General features: G+C 41.6%; 1 protein-coding gene across 13 annotated transcripts in view; it reads left to right on the forward strand.

The window, feature by feature from the left end:
- The window catches only part of CNOT1 (CCR4-NOT transcription complex subunit 1), a 1,050,915-nt gene that overhangs the window by 991,137 nt on the left and 39,714 nt on the right, over positions 1 to 20,064 (forward strand). For all 13 annotated transcript variants that reach the window (XM_033940598.1, XM_033940586.1, XM_033940591.1 and 10 more), the window contains 2 exons: positions 5,160 to 5,333; positions 7,771 to 7,920. In XM_033940598.1, coding sequence (XP_033796489.1) covers positions 5,160 to 5,333; positions 7,771 to 7,920 — 324 coding nt within the window. The remainder of the gene's footprint in view (positions 1 to 5,159; positions 5,334 to 7,770; positions 7,921 to 20,064) is intronic.

The following is a 20,064-nucleotide window of genomic DNA, read 5'->3' on the forward strand; positions in this document are numbered from 1 at the left end:
TTTCTCTTTTTTATTATTTGTAAACCGTGCTAAACCAAAGTGTGGTCAAACATTTTTAATAAACATAAACAAGAGAAGGTTCTTGGTAGCTTGGCTGAGGTAACCAATATAACATAACCAACAATGCTCCGAACTCCTCCTGCATTACCAACTACTCCTTAGCAAATTAGAAAACGTTCAAACTATTCCTTAAGTACTTCTTAATATCTTATCAGTATGTAATTCTTAATATCACAACAATTCTTATGTATTCCACCTTGAACCGCAAGGTAAAGGCAGAATAGAAATCACTAATGTAATGTAAGCCAAAACCTTTACTAACTGTGAGATATAGCAAGAACTCACCATATAAGAAATGGAGAGTATTTGTTACAATCCCTGACCCGGTGAGGAAATAGGCTCAGGTTATATAAACGAATAAAAAAAATTTGATTCACCTTTTAAAGTGCTTGTGGTTGTGTGCTCTTTGGGTAAATGTGTTCAGGGTTCCAGGAAAGCCTGGACTGGACCCTGACACACACCTATCAAGCCACCTCCTGTGGTTTAGGTTCTTTCTGCTCTCATGAAATCTCCCTTTGAACTGCATACTCTTGTACTTTTCACTTGGAAGGTCGTTTTCCTCATATCACTGCTGTCTGCATGCCATTTGAGTGAACTTCAAACCCGTGTATTGGTTTCTTCCTATACAAGATTCTATCACAACAGAGTAGCCTTACGAACACACCCAAAATTCCTTCCTAAAGTAGTCTCGGTATTCTACCTCAACCATTTCATCATTCTGCCTGTTTTATTTCCAAAGCCACATCCTCATCCTAAAGAAGCAGCCTTTCACATCTTAGACTGCAAGCATGCTCTGGCATACTACCTGGATCCAGGGCTGAATTAATGAATAGGCCTAGTAGGCATGTACCTAGGGCCCAAAATAGTCAGGGGGGCCCACTGAAGGATGACTTACCAATAATGCCAATTTTTTTTTCAGACGCCAATGAGCCCCCACCCGACAACACCGGCTCCCCCCCCTCCCCCCCAGCATGGATGGACGGCAACGCAGCCTTCTGCCGGCATCAAAGGCAACGCGACCAGGGCAGCTCCAAGAAGGTCCCGCGATGAATGCGTCTGCTGGTCCATCCCCCTCCTACGTCACTTACTACTTCCGGCAGAAGCAGTCTTCGTGGGATCTTCATGAAGCTGAGCTGGCCGCGTTGCCGTTGATGCCGGAAGGAAGGCCACATTGCTGTCTGTCGATGCCGGAAGGGGGACCGGGCCAGTCTGGCCGGTATTGTTGGGTGGGAGCCTGTTTCCATGGGGAAGGGGCCTGTTGCCGTTGCTTGAGGGGGGATGTTTCCATTGGCATGTGGAAAGGGTTGTGGAGGGAGAGAAAGGGGGCAGATGCCGATGGAATTGGTGTGCAGGGAAAGGGGGAAAACATAAGGGGGAAGGATATTGGATGGAATTGGGTTGGAGGGAAAGAAAGGGGTGCTGATGCTGATGGAATTGGTGTGCAGGGAAAGAGGGGAAACATAAGGGGGGTAGATACTGGATGGAATTGGGTTGGAGGGAAAGAAAGGGGGCTGATGGACCTGATTGTAAAACCGCTTAGATAAACTTTGATAGGTGGTATATAAATACCTAATAAACTTGGAAGTGGGGGGAAGGGAGAGGAGAGAGTGAAATGCAGGAAATGCTGGGCAGGGCCAGGGGGGCCTAGTGTACTTGTGTGCCTAGGGGCCCTTGAAGAATTAATCCTGCCCTGCCTGGACCAGGCTAACCCTCATAGAGTGTCCTCCCAACTCTGTCATCTTTGATCCTAATAAGCTTGGAGTTGCTGTTTCCAAGTGAAACATCTCCACTTGGCTTTCAGACTGCCTTGTTACAGCCCGCAATATACAGGCTATGGCTGCCTTTATAATCCATTTTTGCTCTACATCTATTGAAGACATCTGCAAAGCGGCTACTTGATCCTCAGTCCATAGGTTTACCTTTAGCTATTCTTTGGAACACAACTCCAGAAGAGATAGTCAGTTTGGACAAGTAGTTCAGCAAAATTTATTATCTACTTAAAATCAATGTTCCCTCCATCCCTGTGGGGTTTCACCAGAACCAGCATGCATGTGGCAAGGGCACTGTAAAATATCTAAAGTGATAGTGCACTTGACAGAGTTCTACTGGGTTCTGTGGATGACAAAACCCACATATGAGAATATATATATATGTTTGCTATTCTTGGAAAACACCTTCTATAACACACCCATACTATATAAATGCCTAAGAATAGAAAGCCCTAAATATTAACAATATAAGCAGCCTTTAGATGCAAGGAAAAAACACGATTTGAAGTGTGTATAGTAATGCTAGAAGCCTAAAAATATAAGATGGGAGAATTAGAGTATACAGTACTAAATGAAGAGGTAGATATAATTAGCATCTCTGAGACCTGGTGGAAGGAGGATAATCAATGGGACACTGTTACCGGGGGGGGGGTTGGGGGGAGTATTATCTAATATAATAAAACGCTAGGCCGCGCATACGCACTTCCTATGTGTGCGCCGGTTTTCCGTGAGCTGTAGCAACACATAGCAAGTGCGCATGCGCGGCTTACAGTGCTCCATTACAGTAATTTTGCTGTTGCCGCCTCTCCGCTCTCTCTCTTCCTCCCCCCCCCCCCCCCCCCCCCGAGATGGATGTCGACCGCGGCGGCCCGAGTCAGATGTCGGTCGCAGCGGCACAAGAATGCAGGGTGGAAGAGGCGCTTGCGCTGGGTAGAAGAGGTGCTCGCGCCGGCGGAGCAGCGGCTGGGTCGCCGCCTCTCCGCAAACCCGGAAAACATTTTAAGGTCCAAGCAACTGTGCCGCTCACATCAAAAGCCAACCCTTCCGGCTTTTAAGTTGGGCACTGCTTCTCCTGCGGCATGGCAGCCCAAGTCGGATGTCGGCCGCCTCCTTCCCTCCCCCCAACCCGGGCAGAGGCGCAGCCGACAAACCTACCCGGAGCCGGAAACGAAATGCCGAGGTCATCTCGCTATGGGAGGGTCAATGGGGTCGGATGCACGGTGGCGGGGATGGAAACAGGCTGATCACCGGTTCTACTGCACAGGGGGGATGGGAGGGGGGTACAAATTTAAAGATGCTGCTCATTGGGTCTACTACACAGGGGGATGGGAGGGAGGGAGGCAGGCTGGCTTCGGGGGTGGGGTTGGGTCAAAGTCTGGAAGGCAGTGAGGGGGACATAGGAAGGAGGCACTGGGGGCCACTAAGGACATAGGAAGGGGCACTGAGGGCACTAAGGACACAGGACAGAGGCACTGGGGGCACTAAGGACACTGGAAGGAGGCACTGGGGGCACTAAAGACACAGGACGGATGCACTGGGGGCACTAAGGACATGGGAAGGAGGCACTGGGGGCACTAAGGAAATGGGAAGGAAGAACTGGGGTACTAAGGACATAGGAGGCACTGAGGGCACTAAGGACATAGGATGGGACAGTATGGACATAGGAAGGGGGCCACTGAGAGACAGGCAGGCATGGCACAACAGAGAAATACAGAGACAGAAAGAAAGATAGACAGGGGGCCAGGGAGAGACACAGACAGAAAGAATGACAGACAGACAGCATCCAAGGAGAAAGAGACAAAGAAAAAAAAAACCCCAAAATAGATGTCTACTCTAGCACCCGTTAGCTGTAGCGACACATAGGAAGTGCGCATGCGCGGCTTACGGTTCTTTGAAAGACGCGGCGGTGGCTACTCTCACGATCCCCGCCTGCGTCGGACTTCCGACGCAGGTAGGGATCATGAGAGGAGCCACCGCCGCGTCTTTCAACTAAAAAAAAAAAGTCAAGACGGATGTCGGCCGCCGCAGCTGTCGGCGGCTGCAGACCGCGGCAGCTGTAGCCCTCCGAGAACGGAGACGGGCCGAAGTTTTTTTCAACTTCAGAGTTAGACTGCTGGAGGCTCGGGCTGTTAGGTCCAACACGCGAAAAGAAAACAAAACAAAATAAAGAAAACGTTGCCCCCCGCCGAAGAAGCGGAAGGTGGAGGAGGGGCGTGAGGAGCCGGAGAGCTGTATGTAAGTGTGTGTGTGCGTGTGTATAGCCGAGGAGGAAGTGCAGCAGGAGCAAGGAGGTGGGGAGAGTGGATTTCCCCTACTTGGATGTCAGGCATCAAGAGGATTGGAGTAAAAGCTTTGGTCCTGTGATCCTCACTCTTTTCCTGGGGCTACTGCTGCACAGGGGGGGGGGGGAGCAGGACATAAAGGAGAAGAGCTACTGCTGGATAGGGGGAGGAGGGAATGGGAGGGGTGCTGCTGGACAGGGGGAGATAAAAGGAGAAGGGCTACTGCTATATGGGGGGAGCAGGGAAAGGAGGGGAGGTTTTTGCTGGACAGGGAGCAGGTAAAAATAAGGGAAAAGGGCTGCTAGCACCCATTAATGTAATGGGCTAAACAACTAGTATGTTAAAGAAAATATGTTCTATTTAATATATTTGTAAATGATCTGGAAATTGGAATAGCAAGTAAGGTGATTGCAGATGACACAAAATAATTCAGAATTGTCAAAAAACACATGAGACTGGAAAATTGTAGGAAGATTGTTGGAAATTGGAAGACTGGGCATCCAACAATTTACCATCTAGGTCTCTGCGTTCTGAGAATTCAGCGTTATTAAAAACAAATGCTAATCCAAAATATGCGGAGACTAGTAAAATGGTCTTTTGCTGTACAGGGGTCAAACTGTGGAACTCATTTGTTGGTCAATTACGAAAATGTTATGACAAGGGTAATTTTAGAAAACTATGAAAAATGCAGTTATTTGTTAATACATTTTTCTAGGAACCGATCTTTGCGATTGTTCTTTTGATGGGCACTTAACGTGATTTTCTGATGATATGTTAATGTTTATTTGATTTTATTTGTCTTACTGAATTATGTATGTAACGAAATGTAAACCGTTTAGGTTTAAATGGTATATAAATTTTTAAAATAAATGGCCGATGAAATTTAATGTGGACAAAGTAAAGTGATGCACTAGAACTGCATTTATTTATAGGTTGCTGGCTATTGCTTTCAGTAACTGGCATGAGCTTAGTGCAAAGTATTTTTTTCAGCAGTTCATTTGATGGGTTCATTGGCAGGTGTTTTTTCATTCTTTGTGTTTCCCTATAGGGAACTTTACGTGTGCTGCTGGTTCTGCTTCATGACTTCCCAGAATTTCTTTGTGATTACCACTATGGTTTCTGTGATGTGATTCCACCCAACTGCATCCAACTGAGGAACCTAATTTTGAGTGCCTTTCCACGCAACATGAGACTCCCAGACCCTTTCACTCCCAATTTAAAGGTAAGACGTTCTTCCTTAGCAGTTTCACCACTGATTATTTCGTAATCTTTGTGTATTCTGCATTTATTTTCCTTTGGCATTTTGCACTCTTTCTAGTGGAGATGCATGTTCCACATATCCTTTGAAATGACTTGCAGAAATTGACAGTTTTCCTTCAAGGTGAGGAAAGACAGTTGTCTTTGGATCAAAACACACATCATATTTCAGACCCTCCCAAAATGCATTATCAAAAACAAAAGAGAAAAGCTGCACTGTCTTATTATATTACCAAGAGGAAATCAAAGTAGCCTTATAGAGGCTATATGAAATTATAGGCTTAGTGCTTTCATTCATTTTCTGTCTGTATATTCAGTTAGAATATATGTCTTAGGATGTGTAGCAGAAATGTAAAGGAATTTAATATGTGTCTAGTCAGTTTGATTCTGACTTTAGAGTAGAAGATTTTGACTTCTATATTTCTCATTGACACACAGGACCTGATGTTCAGATCATAGGATATATTTCTCATTGACACACAGGACCTGATGTTCAGATCATAGGAGGCAGCCTGCCTAAGTCCTGTGGTCGGTGATGATGCCAGATATTCAATGCCAGGCCCTGGTAAATGGCATTTGAATACCAGTTTTTTTAAAACTGGCTATAAAGTAACCAGTTAAGTCAATATTCAGCACCAACCAGTTTAGTTGTAACAGTCAAAGATGGGACTGCTATTAAGCGGTCCACAGACGGGAAAAATGCTTGAGTATCTAAATAAATTCATGTAAATTGTTCTGAGATCCTCTGGGAGAACGGTATAGAAAATTGAATAAATAAATAAATTTGCCCAATAAATTTAGCCAGTCAGTGCTGAATATTGCCATTTTTTTGTGCAATATAAACGGTTATCTTTTAGCTGTTAACCATGATATTCAGCAGAGCTAACCGTTTATCTTGCGATGAATATTTACGATTAGCCTGTTGGTCTGCGGCTATTCTGGCCAATTAAATAGCTTTGAATATTGAGATGAAAATGTTTTTCACTCTCCTCAAAAGCTTTGGCTGGCAAGTGATGGCTAAAAAGGCTTTGTGTCAAATACTAGTATCTTTTTACAGATGTCGGGGCATTTGTCTCATAATGTTTCTGTCTCAAAAAAAGATGATGAATATAGTAAGCAGTGAAAAGACCTATCTCCTCTTCAGGATAAACACAAGCTCATATGGAGAGAATTATGTAGGAGGCTTAACTTGAAATTGTTTAGAAGTATTCAGTCCTATTTCACAAACATAGAAACATAGAAGATGACAGCAGAAAAGGGCTATAGCCCATCAAGTCTGCCCACCCTACTGACCCATCATCTTAAGTCTATACCTAGCGACCGATGTTCCAGTTCGACCCTCGTAGGGATCCCACATAGGTATCCCATTTATTCTTAAAGTCCAGCACGCTGCTGGCCTTGATCACCTGCGCTGGAAGCTCATTCCAACGGTCAACCACTCTTTCTGTGAAGAAATACTTCCTGATGTCGCCATGAAATTTCCCACCTCTGAGTTTGAGCGGATGCCCTCTAATGGCAGAGGATCCCCTGAGAAAGAAGATATCATCTTCCACCTCGATACGTCCTGTGATGTATTTAAATGTCTCAATCATGTCTCCCCTCTCCCTACGTTCTTCTAGAGTGTAGAGCTCTGTTAAGTTGTAATAACTGCACACAACCCCATTGGTGATCCTTAAGTCTTCAGGTACCATGGACAATTTTAACAACATATGAAGGTCACTAATAGTAGATCAGCAATTTCACATTTGAGTTCTTACAGTACCCTAAGATATATGCTATCTGGTCCAGGTGACTTACTACTCTTTTAACTTGCCTATTTTGATTCAGTATGTTTTCCAGGTTTAAAATTTGTTTCAATAATTCCATACCCCTTGAAAACCATTTCTGGTACGAGCAGATCTCTTACACCTTCATTAAAGCCTGAAGCAAAGAATTAATTCAGTTTCTCCACTTTAGCCTTATCTTTCCTGAGTGTCTTATTTTTTTACTCCTTGATGATCTGATAACATATAAACTATGCATGTAAATTGCAATTCCAGTGCAATGGGAATGGTATGTTGAACCTTAGGATACTCTGTCCATTCTCATGAGCATATTGCAGAAAGATGTCAATTATAGCTTTTGAAACCTCTTTCTCCCAGGAGTCTTCTGCTCCTTTCAGTTTCTCTTTTTGCAGGCAAGCATGAAAGATGTCTTCTAATCTACTTGGTTTATTTATTTATTTTTTTGCAATAGTTTTGCAGTTTTTCACTCTAGTCTGCAAAAGCAAAGGTAGATTGAAATGGCATTTCTTATTACTGGATCTTAAGTGAATGATACAAACAGTAAAGGACAAAGAGGGTAGGATGACTTCAGCCTAAGTTCATGGTATGCAATGCTGAGTTTGTTCTCTCTTGCCTCAGGTGGACATGTTGAGTGAGATCAACATTGCACCAAGGATCCTCACTAACTTCACTGGAGTGATGCCACCACAGTTTAAGAAGGATTTAGATTCCTATCTGAAGACACGTTCACCTGTCACATTCCTTTCAGAGCTGCGCAGCAATCTTCAGGTAAACATGGACTGCTATTTCCCTAAGCCACTAATGCAGCAGTCTACAACTTTTTTCCGGTCTTTAATAAGTCTTAATTAGAGGTATATAAGTTATGACATGGTAACATGTTAACATCAGGGAGACTCTTACTTGCTAGAAAAAGCTATGAGCATATATAGGTGGTGTGACCTGTGAGACACCAAGCTTCATGCCACTCACTTTTTATGTTTGCAGCTTTTGCTGTAATTTAGGGCAAAGGAGACTTTTTCAGGTAAGGGTTTCCTCTTCTAACAACTGTTATCATTGCTTGGAAAAGGTCTCTCCACCACACAACATTCAGCTAGGCCTTTAGCCCAATTGTGTTTTCCTTGAAATCCATCTTCCTGGGGGGAAAATCATCCTTAACTTTTGTACCCCAAAATGTAATCACTACAAGTGGTGGCTTCGTGAATTGCTTAATACTCATACCAAATATTCATCATGGATTATTGTTTGTTTGGAATTTGCTATACCACCTTTCAAAATGAAAATAAAGCAATTTACATTGAACAATGAAATAAAGTGAATTACATTGAACAGTGAAAAAGCCTACAAATCATTAATAGGACAGAGAAAAGAAAAGCAAAAAAACAGAGCTCTTTCACTGCCAATCCAAGCAGCCATGTTTTCACCTAGCAGGAAAAAGCACAAATAAAGGTTGAATTTTCAGTCCTGCCTTGAATTTAAGATAAGAAAGTTCTCCTCAGATGAAATGGAAGAGATTTCCAAAGATTAGAGCCCTATAGAAAAAAAACACTTGACAAATATAGGAAAATTGTGTATGATAAATTGAAAAAATGGATAAGCGCTGCTGGGAGCTATACTTCAGAGTGCAGATAGGTTGATAACGGGTGATCAGGGAGGCAAAGTAGGGAGTTGGCCAGTATGTAATGCTTTTAATAATTTGTATAAATTGGAAACCCCTTTGTTAATAAAAGAGGTATATCAAGACCTAAATAAACTTGAACTTTTGGGGCCAAGGTTTAAATTTTGCATTGAATCCACTGAGCTATCAGTAATCAGTAGTGATGATGATAAAGGTGGGATGAGATGCAGTGGCATTGCTAGGATTGAATGGGCCCCAAGCAGAAAACTTGAGATGGGGGCCCCTTAAAATATCATTGCTCCCCAAGGCATTGGGGACCACGGAGGGGGGATGGAGGATGCACATTTTCCAAAGCTGACATATTAAATTCAGAAGAAAAACCTCTTTTCTTACCTTTGTCTGAGTGTTGCTTTGGACCTAGTATCTCATCTGCTTTTTTGGTTTGTTTTTCTTAATTCTCTCCAGGATCTCCTGTCTTTTTGACATTTCTAGGTCCACTATCCATCTTTCTTATATGTCTTTATCTGTCCTGTCCAGTGTCTCCCCTCTGTATCCCCTGTCTTTTACTCCCTCCAGAGACAGCATTTGGATCCCTGTCCTTCATGGCTGGCTTTTCTCCTCTCTATCCTGTGGCCTTGTAACACCCCCATCACCTTCTGCAGTCTGTCATCTCTTTACCTCCCTTCCTCCACTGGGCCAATGTTTCTCCCCCCACTCCAGTCTCTCCCCTAGTCCTTTTTCTCTTTCCCACAGCTCTCCTACTTCTAGATACCTCAACTCTCCCTTTCTTTCCCTTCTCTTCTGTTCCAGGTCTCTTGCGCTCATGCTCTCTAATCTCTCTGCTCTCTCCCCTTCCTTCCCACAGCACCCAAGTCCATCATCTCTCCACTATACCACCCCAACCTGGGTTCAACATCTGTCTACCCACACCACTGGCTCTTCAAACGTTGCAGTGGGTCATGGCAAAGACAGCATTGAAATCTGCTCTCTGCTTGGCCAATTCCCACCCACAAGAAGTTGCATTAGAAAGATGGGATGCAAAGGAGAAAAGACCCTGCTGGACAGAGAACAGCTTTCAACACTGCCTCTGCCATGACCTGCTAAAGCATGAAAACGGTGAGGGGGGTGCCATAAGTAGCAGAGTCTGTACATGTCAGACTTATGGGAGGAAGTGTGGAGAGACTGCTTGACCCAGGTGTGGAGAGGAAGAGAGGGTGCTATTTCTTGTGGCCCCTGCCATTTGGCAGTCCTGTGCATTTTGCCAAGCTCGTTCAATGATAACTATGCCTCTGGTAAGATGCTCAAAGTGTCTAGCATGAGAACAGATGAATCAACTCATAGAAGCACACACAGGAGTCAAAGTAGCTGTGGACAGAACATAGTGCATAGAAGCTATATTTACCCACATGAGCATTTTGTGTTTTGAAGGATAGCTGGAAGTCCAGATAAACTCCAAGATAAAAGAATGAGTCAATTAGTTTGATTGTGTTACATAGAATAGTTGGAGATATTGTCTAGTGCAGTGGTTCCCAACCCTGTCCTGGAGGAACACCAGGCCAATTGGGTTTTCAGGCTAGCCCTAATGAATATGCATGAAGCAAATTTGCATGCCTATCACTTCCATCATATGCAAATCTCTCTCATGCATATTCATTAGGGCTAGCCTGAAAACCCGATTGGCCTGGTGTTCCTCCAGGACAGGGTTGGGAATCACTGGTCTAGTGGGACAGCCAGTTATCCAGCAATTAATAGTCTCTTGCAGGTTAAGGGCTAAAAAGTATGAGCATAGCTAGTTTCCAGTTGCATTCGAACACTGCTACAGAGAGAAGAGATCTGGCAAATTTGGATCTTGATAACAGACAAGCAAAATGTAATTGGTGTAAAAGTATATATGACTTGAGTGTTCTTGTATGAGGGAAACAAGAGGTCTGCAAAATATTAAAACAGCAAAGGGACAAAGACAGAACCATGTGATACTTCACAATGTGGCGATCTTGATAAGGGTAATAGAACTGGGAGAGAATTATCTGAGAGATATGAACCACTTAAATACTGTTCCAGACAGTCCTATTTTTATGATCAATAAGATCAAATGCTGCTTTGAGATCCAGACAAACAAGTACAGTGTTCTCTCTAGGGCCTTACAGCCGGGCGTTGCGCCCGGCTGATTTAGATGACCGCCCAGCTAATCCTGCTGCTGCCGCCGATGCTCCTTCCCGGGCTGACTCGCCGCCGAAAATTTTGTTTGACGCCTGCCTTTTTTTTTTTTTTTTTTGCCAGCATGCTTTTACTTGCTACGGGCCTTCCTCGTTGCCGGGACCTGCCTACTTTCTGTTTCTGTGAAGGCAGGACCCGGCAGTGAGGAAGGCCCGAAGCAAGTAAAAGCAGCAAGTTGTAAGCTTCCCTCCGGGGCTCTATCGTGTGCGTGCTGGCTTCCCTTCTCTTCCCCCCCCCCCCCCCGGGACGCTACTTCCGGTTTCGGAGGGAAGAGAAGGGAAGCCAGCACGCACACGATAGAGCCCTGGAGGGAAGCTTACAACTTGCTGCTTTTACTTGCTTCGGGCCTTCCTCGCTGCCGGGTCCTGCCATCGCGGAAACAGAAAGTAGGCAGGATCCGGCAACGAGGAAGGCCCGAAGCAAGTAAAAGCAGCAAGTGTAGTGGTATACCATTTGAGAAAAACAAACGTACGGACATCGGACCCGATTCTGCTTGCTCTTTTAAAGCTTCGATCCAAGCAACCTTGGTGCCTATTGTGGAAGATAAAGTGGTCAGCCAGGAAGAATAAAATCAAGAAAGTTCAAGTTTAGTCAAGCTGTGATTTTAACTTTATAGGCATTTGTTTTTCATCCTTTAACTGGCAGGCAGAAGGATGCTCCATTTATTAATCTTGCAAAGTCTGATACAAGAAAAGCTAGAAGTGCATCAGGATTTAAGGAGCTTGGGGTGTGCAAATCCACTTAATGCAGAAATTACAGTAAAACGAAATCACTTTTCTATTTCTCTGCTGCTCTATGAGGTTATGATTTATATTCCGCAGGTTTTCAAAGAGGTCAAGACAGATGATTTTATGCAATGTCACCTCAGGAACAACTATGCAAAAATAGACAAATATACCCCCTCCCTTTTTACTAAATCGCAATAGCGGTTTTTAGCACAGGGAGCCTATGAGCATTGAGAGCAGTGCAGGGCATTCAGTGCATCTCCCTGCGCTAAAAACCGCTATTGCGATTTAGTAAAAAGGGAGGGGGTATATTTGTCTATTTTTGCATAGTTGTTCCTGAGGTGACATTGCATAAAATCATCTGTCTTGACCTCTTTGAAAACCTGCGGAATATAAATCATAATTAACATTTTCTCTGCGTACAGTGTGCTTTGTGGGGTTTTTTTAAAATTTTATTGTTGGTAGATCATTTTGGTCATTTTAAAAGTAACTCGCAAGCCCAAAAAGTGGGGGCACCCTTGCTGTAGAGCCATTTCTTGTATGACTGGATCAGCTATATTTATCTTTTTTTTTTTTTTTTTTTAGTTGTTTAAATTCATGCAGAAATAAATGGCTAGATTGAACCTAATGACTTCATTAACGCCTTTCCCTTTTTTTTAACCTCTATACCATTTGAAAGAGGGCAAAAACTTCTTAAATTTAGTAAAATTATTCTGGCACAAGTGTCAAACCTTAAAAAAGGAAGTCATATTGAGCATTGGACAATAATAATAATAATTAACTAATAAAAATAGTACACATTTAGGGCTCCTTTTACTAAGTTACAGTGGTGGTTTTAGCGTGCGCTTAGTGCGCGGAGAATTGCCACATGCGCTAGATGCTAACGCCAGCATTGAGCTGGCGTTAGTTTTCCCACATAGCACAGGGGTCTCCGTGCGCTAAAAATGCTAGCGCACCTTAGTAAAAGAGGGGGTTAATTTTCCCCACCACCAAATTTCCCCATCCCGCCCCACACTGCTACTTTTTCATGCCACCCGGCTGGAAAAAATTTCTGGGGAGAACACTGAAGTACGTAAACAACATAACAAGGGTCTCAGGGCTGTGCCCAAGTCTGAATCCTGACTGGTATGGGTGTTGCAAGAGTTGAACATAGACTACTTTCTCCTAAACCTTAGCAATAATTGGAAGATTTGAGATTGGTCTGTAATTTGTTGGAGATAAAAGATCAAGCATGGAATCCTTCAGTATTGGCCTAATAATGGCAGCTTTTCAATTTATTAGGAACAATGCCTTTGTACAGACCATTGTTGATATTCGCCAGCAATAAAGGAAAAAGACTAAGTATGGGAATAACTATCCAAGAGGGAGGGGATAGGATTCAAAACACATGTTGTCATTTTGGTGTTGGTGAATATTTTTGAAAAGACTGTAATTGATGGACAATTAAAAGTTGCCCAAGTGTTACACAAAATAGAGTAAATAGTGGAAGAAGAGTCTTGGGAACAGGTGGGGGGAAGGGAGCAGGAGAATTATTCTGGGGTGCCAAAAATTTTAATCTTAGAGCAATCTTCATAAAGTGGATGTCAACATAGAAGCTGGTTCAGAAAAAACAGTTGTAAGTTCACAAAGTGTGGAGAAAAGTGTTCTTGAGTGGTTAGTAATTAAGACTTCTCTGATTTTTAAGTAAGGATTGGTATAGACCAGGGATAGGCAATTCCGGTCCTCGAGAGCCACAGGCAGGTCAGGTTTTCAGGATATCCACAGTAGATTTGCATCTCAAAGAAGCAGTGCATGCAAATCCATCTCATACATATTCATTTTGGATATCCTGAAAACCTGACCTTCCTCTGGCTCTCAATGACCAGAATTGCCTATCCCTGGTATAGACCAGTATTTTTTAACCAGCTTGCTGTGGTCGAGACCTTCTTGGAATGAGATTTATAGGTATCCCATGAGGATGGAAAGAGCAGGGCTGGCTTTAGACACTTTGGCACCCTGGAATCACATCTTCCATGATGCCCCCACCCCCACTGGCTAATTCCCTCCTCTGTTGCTATTATTTGGTCCCGACAGGACGTGGCTTCATAGGCCAGCTGCTGCGAGGAGGGAGAGCCAGTGTTGGTATCAAGCAGCAGCATCAGGAGGGAGAAGGGATGTGCTCCCTATGAAGCTGCATCCACTTGAAACTTGAGAGTGTTCAAACCGTATCACGTAGCTTAACTTTTGAGCCGGTGACATCACAGCCCAAGGCGTTTGGTGTCCTGAGCCAAAGCCTCACCTGGCCCATAGGTTAAGCCAGCCTTGTGAGAGATTCTTGTGAAAGTTCCATCGGAATGTATGAGCCTCTCTGTAACCACCTACCTGCAAAGGGATCTTCAAGCCTTCCAAGTACCACAACCTCCTCCCTTCAATTCAGGATAACCACATGTGCTCTGCCCGTGCTGATAGTTTATAGTTTATTATTTATATTCAGCCTTTATACAAGTTGGATTACAACATTACATACATAATTAAAAAATACAAAACTACACAACAAGCTTAAATATAAATACCACAAAACTGTCATTGTAACATCCATCAACAAAAAATTCATAAGCGATTTTCTAGAAGAAATGTGAGCTGATTACCAGTGAAAACCACAAGTGTCCTCAGCATTAAGAAGCATATTTCATCTGGCAATAAATATGTCACTTTCAACAGTTTCTTAAAACAGTTTCTTAAATTGGCACAAATCATTCTGCTGATGCAGCAAGGCTCACACTGACTCATTCATGGGCCAGCAGCATCAGAGGTCACTTTATCTACTGGCACATGCTTGGGCAGCCTCCATGTGCAGCTGGCTTGTGCATGTGTCAGTGTGAGCCTTGCTGTATCAACCCAGGCAGAAAGTAAATATAACTGAACTGAATTATTGAAGTGAAGATTCAGAGAGTAAGCAAAAGTAGGGCAAAACAGTGAACAAAACCTGTGAATTTTGCTTGCCAAGTTTGAGACAAGATTGTTTTGCCTGAGTTTTCACTTTCCTGTTCTCTCTGTAATTAAAAACAAAATTGACAAGGAAGTCAAACATGCAAAGAAAAAAAAAATGAAGCTGCAGGAGTTATATCCAATTCTTAAGTTTAATCTTCAGAGACTAGGCACGCTTGATAGTATAATTATTTTGCTAGAGATTTTGTTCCCTTCTTAAATTTACAGGAAATTAAACCCTGGCTTAGGCAAAAGATGAGCTCAGACCCACAGCTTTTTGCACTTTGGTTTGCTTTCTTTAAAAAAAAAAACTAAGCATTGCCAGAATTCCACTTTGTAGAAATAATACTTCATTTCTTCATTTTACATGCCCTTACTATAATCCCCCATATTCTCATATCCCCAAATCTGAGTTTTATTCTGCCTATGTTTCTCTCTGATTCTTGAAAATCTGACCCTTGATTTTAAAAAAATAAAACCAAAAAAAACCCAGCAGAAATCCTGGAAAATTTAAAATATGAAAGACCTGGAAAACATGGCAAATTCCTGCTCTGATTGAGGAGCCAGTATTCAGAATGGTTTTTGTGGACAGGAGAGGCTCCTGTTCATTTAAACCATGATGAGTAGGCCAGGAGTCAGTTAAGTGGCACTTTACATAAGAATATAAGAATAGCCTTACTGGGTCAGACCAATGGTCCAACTAGCCCAGTAGTCCATCTTCATGGTGGCCAATCCGGGTCACTAGTACCTGGCAAAACCCCAAATAATAGTAGTAATCCATGCTGCCAATCCAGGGCAAGCAGTGGCTTCCCCCATGTCTGTCTCAATAACAGACCTTTCTTAAAACTAGCTATGTTAACCATTCATACCACAACCTCTGGTAACATGTTCCAGAGCTTAACTATTCTCTAAATGAAAAAATATTTCCTCCTATTGGTTTTAAAAGTATTTCCCTGTAACTTCGAGTGTTCCCTAGTCTTTGTAATTTTTGACAGAGTAAACAATCAATCCACTCGTTTTGTATCATTCAGGATTTTGTAGACTTCAATCAGTCATTCATTCATTAATTTATTAATTTAATTAATTTGATTTTATAGCTTGTCTTCCCAGAAGAGCTCAACATGGGTTACTGAGTAACATACATAATACAGAACAGGATACAGAGTTACATACTTTAAACATTCATTGATATGTTGTTACAGTTGCTGCTGTTTCATATATGGTACAGAAAGCAATCAAGGGCTGTACACAAGGGGTAAGGAATGAAAGGGAGAAGATATAAAGATAAGGTATAAGATGACACTAGTGAATGCTATTTGTGGTTTACATCGATTAAGGTTACATTTAATATCAGACTTTCTAGAAGATTGTCCCAGATACAATTGAATAGAGGTTTCTATACAAGGAAGTTTGAAATATAGTGAGAGAAAATGCATGGTTAGAAGGATAATAAGTGAGACAAAGTTTTGTTCTTTTAACTTATTTGGTTTTAGGATACATGTGTATTTGATCCATTACATCAGATTACTACTGTTTTGCTGAATTTATGGGTGTTGGTCTGATGGCATTAGGTATGCCTTCCTGAAGTTTCATAGTGAATCCAGTGATCAGATCAATTGCAGAGTTTTGTTTCAGAGTTTAGTTATAAAATGTGAGTATGAGTTTCTGCTGCCTTTTTCATTTGACAGAAAATGTCCAGGTGAGACTGTCAGGCGACTTTCTCCTTGTAATCTAAGCGGCCAATTTGGTATATAAGCTGGGAGCTTGTCTTGCATGTATCCTGGGATCATGTTATGGAAGGATTTGTAGGCTAAGGTTGGGACTTGAATATGCAGCATTTGTTTATGGGTAGCCAGTGGACTGAGGCCAGTATGGGGATAATGTGGTCTCTAATACTGAGGTTTTTTAGAAGGTAGACTGCTGCATTTTGTATGCATTGATTGTTGTTGTATGCATGTTGATGGTTTCTCTTAAATAGACCTACAAATAGTGCACTGCAATAGTCCAATAAATAGTGCACTGCAATAGTCCAAACATGATAAGACATAGGCATAGAGTTGTGCAAAATCTGCACTGGTGAAATATACTCTGATTTTCTGAAGTTGTTGAATGTAGTAGAATGAGGTCAGAAAGCAAGAGGTTGGTGTTGAGTATTACTCTGAGACTACAAATTTTATCCTTGGCTGTTAGTGAAGCCGTGTCCCAGGAGAATAAGGCTCATGAAAAGGTGCAATTTTCGCTGTGTGTCCATAATAATTCATTTTTGGATGCATTCATCTGAAGTTTGTTTATGGTCATCCATTTTTAAATTTCTGTTAGCGTAAGAGTGTTGTGATTCAGGTGTCAGTTTTTTTTCCTAATGGAAGGTATAATTGGATGTCATCAGCAAAGGAGTGAATTTGGATTTGGTGCTTCATGGCTGTGTCAAGGACAGGTCGGATATGTAGATTATTTATTTTAAAAATTGTTTATTAAATTTATATAGCAAAATATAACTGATACACAATGTAAGAAAACACCCCCAAAAATAAGCCCACCCCAACCCACCTCCTGTATGTGTATAAAAGGATCTTGAATTGAAACCAAGTCCAAATTACCTTTATATATTCTTGGGAGATTAATGCGCAATAAGTGTTTAAGACGAAGAGGGGCCATCAATTGACTTTCAAGAATTAACCAATCTGGTAGTTCATCAAATAATTCTGGAAGAATCCAGTACATAACTTGATGCAATATATAGGCCTGATGGTATATACAAAAATTAGGAAAATTTACTCCACCCCCCTGATTTAGATTTCTGTAAGGATGACATAGCAACTCTGGGATTTTTACCTAATCATAGGAAATCTGAAAGAATTCTAGTTAACTTTTTATAAAGAGATAACTGAAAAAAATTGGTAACATACTCAACTGGTAACAAACTACAGGAGCAAGAAAGATGCAGTGGGTTCCATCGCTCACACATCTCTTTAACCGTTGTCAATAATCTTTTTTTCATGGGGGCGCTAGAGGGCACGATAAGAGATGGTAGCGTAGTTGTAGAGCTCCGGCAATTTTTTGACAAAAATCAATAAATCATCAGGTTATTGCTTTGAGACAATAACGAAATCGATTGAATGATATACTAAGAACTTACTCATATCGATGGCAAGTTCCAAAGTGGGAAAATACCACAAACCTGAGCCACAATCCCCTCAGAAATCGACGGAGGACAAGACAGAGCAGGAATACATTAAAACCCTCATAGAGGAGATCCGGGCCATGAGGGAAACCATAAATGAAACGAAAGATGTACTTTTTGAAGTTGACTCCTACCCTTATACTTTCTTTTTTTCTTACTCTCATTGCTGATGTAATTAATAGAAGGTTTTATATCACATTATTTAATTAGTTGCTACAAACTCTATTCCTGATGATGATATATTCTGTTATGTATATTGCTGGAACTATTCTGTGCTACACTTATGCACTCTTCCCATGGGGTTTTTCTGTTCTCAGTCTCCTCTTGGACTGAGCAGCCTGATGGTACATTTGAATGTTATGCTATGGATTACAAGCACTGTCTGCTACACTTCATTGCTCTATACCTTTGCAGGGCTTTTTAATTCACTAACAACACCTCTCGTAAATCACTTAAAAAACTATACATGGTGAAACTTATATCTTTAAATGTTAAGGGGTTTAATAATCCTATCAAACGAAAAAAAAATTTAGACTATGTTTCAAAAAATCCCCTGACATAGTATGTTTTCAGGAAACCAATTTGAATATGGAGGAATCAGCTAAGCTCAAGACAAAATGGTCACTACCGGTAATCGCATCACCTGCGCTACATAAAAAGAATGGAAAACTAGTACTCATCCGAAAATGTGACAGCATCAAATTAATATCTCAGTCCACAGATGCGGAAGGCCGTTGAATTATAATCAACTTGCTGGTAAATCAGATACCATTATCTATAGTTAATATCTATGCACCAAACCAAGATAAGCCGGAATTCTTTAATGATTTACTAGAAGTTTTATTGAAAGATAATTCTCAAGCTCATTTATTAGTGGGAGACTTTAATCTAGTTCTGGACAAAACCATTGATAGAAAATCACAGGTTCAACATAAGCCTTCTAAAGCTTGGAGGAGTTTACATAATTTGATCACACAACTAAAATTGGTCAATGCTTGGAGATTAATGCATGGAAATGAAAGACAATATTCATTCTATTCTGCACCACACGACTCCTATTCTCGAATTGATTTCTTCTTAGTGATCAACAATCTGGTTAATAGCTTATCTCATTCTGCAATACATGAAATATCTGTATCAGATCAGGCACTATTGAACTTACTTTTGATGGTTCCTTGCTGACTAAAAGAGGCACAACGTGGAGATTCAACAACTCATATTGCAAGATACGTCCTTTGTAGAGACAGTGTGTGCAGCGATCAATGACTATTTTTCTTTCAATAAGATTGAAGACACAGACTGGCCAACCTTATGGGATGCTTTCAAAGCTTATATCAAAGGTGTCATTATCTCCTATCAATCTCATAAAAAGAAGGAATTGACTAAACAACTGTTGGATAGCGAAAAAGCTATAACAGATTTGGAGGCCTGTCATAAAACCAACCCTATGACATGGTGGTATTGAAGAAATTACATAAATCAAGATTAGATTATAATTTACTACTCAGCAGGAAAGCGGGCAACATCATCTTTATGCAGAAGGCCAATTACTATTGTGACAACAATAAGGCGGGAAAAGTATTGGCAAGATATCTGAAAATCCAGGAAGAGAGACTCACAATATCATCGATTTACAAAACCTGATGGACAAATAACATCGGATCTTAAAGAAATTTCCTATTACTCCAACAATATTATGAACATCTATACACAATGGAAATCTTCAATCAAGATACATCGGCTTTCTTATCTGATATTCCACACCCCCGCCTATCCAAGGAAGACAATGATACCTTGTCCTCGGACATTGAAGATGATGACATTCGGTTGGTTTTACAGAAGATGGCCAAGAGGAAAGCACCAGGGCCTGATGGATTCACATATGAATTTTACCTTGCTTTTCCAGATCTCTTGATCCCATGCCTCTTGTCTCTCTATAAATATTTCATCCAATCGGGACAAGTACATGGTACATTCACAGAGGCTAGCATCATAGTTTTGCCTAAACTGGGCAAGGATCCTCTTATTTCTAATTATCGGCCACTATCACTCATCAATGTGGATGCAAAAATTTACGCTAAAATTGTTGCTAACCATCTTCAATCTGTTCTTCCTAAATTGATAGGAATGGAGCAAAATGGCTTTATGGCGGGACGTTTGTCCAGTGATAATGCACGTATGTTTGCAAATATAATCCACCAAGCTAA

The sequence above is a fragment of the Geotrypetes seraphini genome, chromosome 4, assembly GCF_902459505.1.
Source record: "Geotrypetes seraphini chromosome 4, aGeoSer1.1, whole genome shotgun sequence".
Taxonomy (NCBI): Eukaryota; Metazoa; Chordata; class Amphibia; order Gymnophiona; family Dermophiidae; genus Geotrypetes; species Geotrypetes seraphini.